The sequence below is a fragment of the Spinacia oleracea genome, chromosome 2 (genome assembly GCF_020520425.1).
Source record: "Spinacia oleracea cultivar Varoflay chromosome 2, BTI_SOV_V1, whole genome shotgun sequence".
Taxonomy (NCBI): Eukaryota; Viridiplantae; Streptophyta; class Magnoliopsida; order Caryophyllales; family Amaranthaceae; genus Spinacia; species Spinacia oleracea.
In genome coordinates this window covers 94,500,026-94,502,875 of record NC_079488.1, presented here as the reverse complement: position 1 = coordinate 94,502,875, position 2,850 = coordinate 94,500,026, and the positions used below count along the sequence as shown (strand labels likewise).

The following is a 2,850-nucleotide window of genomic DNA, read 5'->3' as shown; positions in this document are numbered from 1 at the left end:
GACTATTTTTCCTTATACATAAATCATAGTCAAAAAATTGTAAATAATGTCAAAAGTCAAAGTGTCTCATTATTTCGAAACGGAGGGAGTAGTTAAGTACCAATTGCAAGTAACCTTTATCGTTAAGAGTACAATCAAACTCACAAGAAGTATGGAGTAGGTATATTTTTAATATAGTTACGGGGAAATGAGTCAACTTTTTACTTTTTATGGTGATAAAAGGTGGGGTGATTCTTTAATGATTTTTTAGATGTTAGGAAATACAAGTGAGACCTTATGTATGTGAGATCAACAATATAAAATTAAAAAAATATGTGATTTGTATAAACAATGCATAAACAGTATAAAATTAGATAAAATATGTGATTTATAGAAACAGTGCAAGTATTCCGGGACGGCTTTATAAGAAAAGCGGTGCGAGTATTCCGGGACTGAGAGAGTAATATCAACAACCACCTAATGAAATAATAAGTCAATTAAATTGGAGACAAGTAAACAAAAGGGGTCATAGTTATCCTTCTTTTCACTGTTTAGGGTCTAGTTTTATTTTTTCACCGTTTGGGGTCTCTCTTTAATTCTCATGTAAACTAACTCATGTTTAACTCACCCTTAACCATATATATAAATTAAAAAATATATATTTATATACATACATATTAACTGCTACTCCTTTTTTTTTTTGAGGGGTACTGCTATTTCAATTAACTTTTTTTTGAGGGAGAAAGTTAGGCCGAGATATTATTGCAAATCCAAAACCGCCAAAGATAGGATACTTTGGGGAATAGTTTCCATACAAACTAATTCAGAACTATCTTTTGTATCACATCTTGCCACGAGATGAGCTACCGTATTCCCTGCCCTCTTAACATGAGAGATTACGAAAACATTAAACGACTTAGATAACATGTTAATATCATCATAAATGAGAAACAAAGGCGAATAACCTATTGTCGGTCGATCGATTGCTTTTACCACATTGAGCGCGTCACTCTCGAGCCATATGCTATTGTACCCACATCTCCTAGCTACCTGCATACCATAACGTGCAGCAGCTGCCTCACTAGTGCATGCATTCCAACCCACCTTAATCCTCCTTGTTGCAGCAACAAGAACAACACCAGCCATGTCCCTTATAACTACGCCCAAACCAACATATTCTCCTTCCATTATGTGCGCATCAATATTAACTTTCACAATTCCACTAGGAGGGGGGACCCATGAGGATGATGATAAACAAGCATATTGAGTAGTAGTAATAGGGGCAAACACCTTACCCGAGTATGCGCGATAGTCATCCACCAATTTCAAAAATCCTGCTATAGTAGAGGGAGCATCCACCTTGGTTTGGTCATGCACAAATTTGTTACGACAGAACCAAATGCCCCACGCCATTGTTAAAATGCATCGTACCTCATCTATGCTTACTTTGCTCGCAATCCACCTCAGCCTACGGGGGAACGAAACTGAAGGGCACCCATTGATCAAACTTGCGAAGTTGCTACCATCCCATATGTGTTTCGCCACCTCACATTCAAATAACACATGATTTATCGTCTCTACTTCAAGACCACAGCAAGAACATAAATCGTCGAGTGCAATGTGACGCCGAAACAACTCTCCTCTTACCGCCATACTACCTTTACAAGCTTGCCACACAAAATGTGATAACTTTGGAGGGCCGCCGAGGTTCCATACTAACTTCCACATATCACTCTCTTCATCACTACCAACCTGAGCTCTCCCTAACATTCCCAACCAGTAGCCCGACTTAACCGTATATACTCCATCTTTTGTAGGTCACCAAAACAATTTATCATTAGGCATAAAAATAGAAAGAGGAATGTTGGTAATTGCCTTACAGTCCTCCTCACTAAAATTAGCTCTTAAGATGCTTGTATCCCATTCCCCACATTCATGGTTGATACACTCTGCTACTTGCAAATCATATATAATAGTAGACCCAATTTTTGGAGCAGGAGCAATATTCGAGTCTGGCAGCCAATTGTTACACCATACATTTATATTTGTGCCGTTACCAACTCTCCACCTAAGGCCTTCAAGTAATAATGATTTTGCACCCCACAAACTCCGCCATGAGTAGCTTGGATCATACACCCGGTAAGCCTCGATCACATCGTGATGCTTAAAGTATCGAGCCTTTAGTACGGAATGTAGTAAGGAGGATGACTCAACATGGAGACGCCAAACCTGTTTTGCGAGCAAGGCTTGGTTAAAAACCTTCAGATCTCTAAACCCCATTCCCCCCATGGCTTTAGGCTTGCACATATGATCCCAAGAGTGCCAATGCATTTTTCTTGAGTTATCATTCGAACCCCACCAGAAACGAGCAAGCATAGCATGAATTTCATGTATTAAACCATCTGGTATTTTAAAAATACTCATCATGTACGTCGGAATGGCTTGTGCTACTGCTTTTATCAAAGTCTCCTTCCCGGGCCTAGATAGCAACTTTTCTTTCCACCCCTGTAGCTTCTTCCATATCCTCTCCTTCAGAATAGCAAAGATTGCTTTTTTTGATTTCCCAATTATCGTCGGTAACCCCAAGTATTTCTCATGTCTTGCCACCTCTCTTACCCCTAGAATTGACACAATTTCTTGTCGCCGATTAACATCAACACATTTGCTAAAAACAACATCCGTTTTATCAAGATTGACACTTTGTCCAGATGCTCGCTCATATTTACTGATAATATCAGCTATCACGGAGCATTCCCCAACAGACGCTTTTGCAAATAGAATACTGTCATCCGCAAAGAATAAATGTGACACCCTAGGCGCATTGTTACAGATTTTAGCCCCATGAATTAATTTTTCACGAGCCGCCTTTGC

General features: G+C 39.2%; 1 protein-coding gene across 1 annotated transcript; it reads right to left on the bottom strand.

Annotated features, from left to right (window-relative positions):
• Positions 1-738: 738 nt before the first annotated feature.
• LOC130467645 (uncharacterized) lies at positions 739-1,749 on the bottom strand. Its single transcript, XM_056836216.1, has one exon. It carries the CDS (start codon positions 1,747-1,749, stop codon positions 739-741), a length of 1,011 nt encoding a protein of 336 aa, XP_056692194.1.
• Between the last annotated feature and the right edge of the window lie 1,101 nt (positions 1,750-2,850).

What these genes read in the sequence shown, in the direction of transcription:
- LOC130467645 (XM_056836216.1), bottom strand. Translation starts at nt 1,749, where the DNA reads ATGTTAGGGAGAGCTCAGGTTGGTAGTGATGAAGAGAGTGATATGTGG.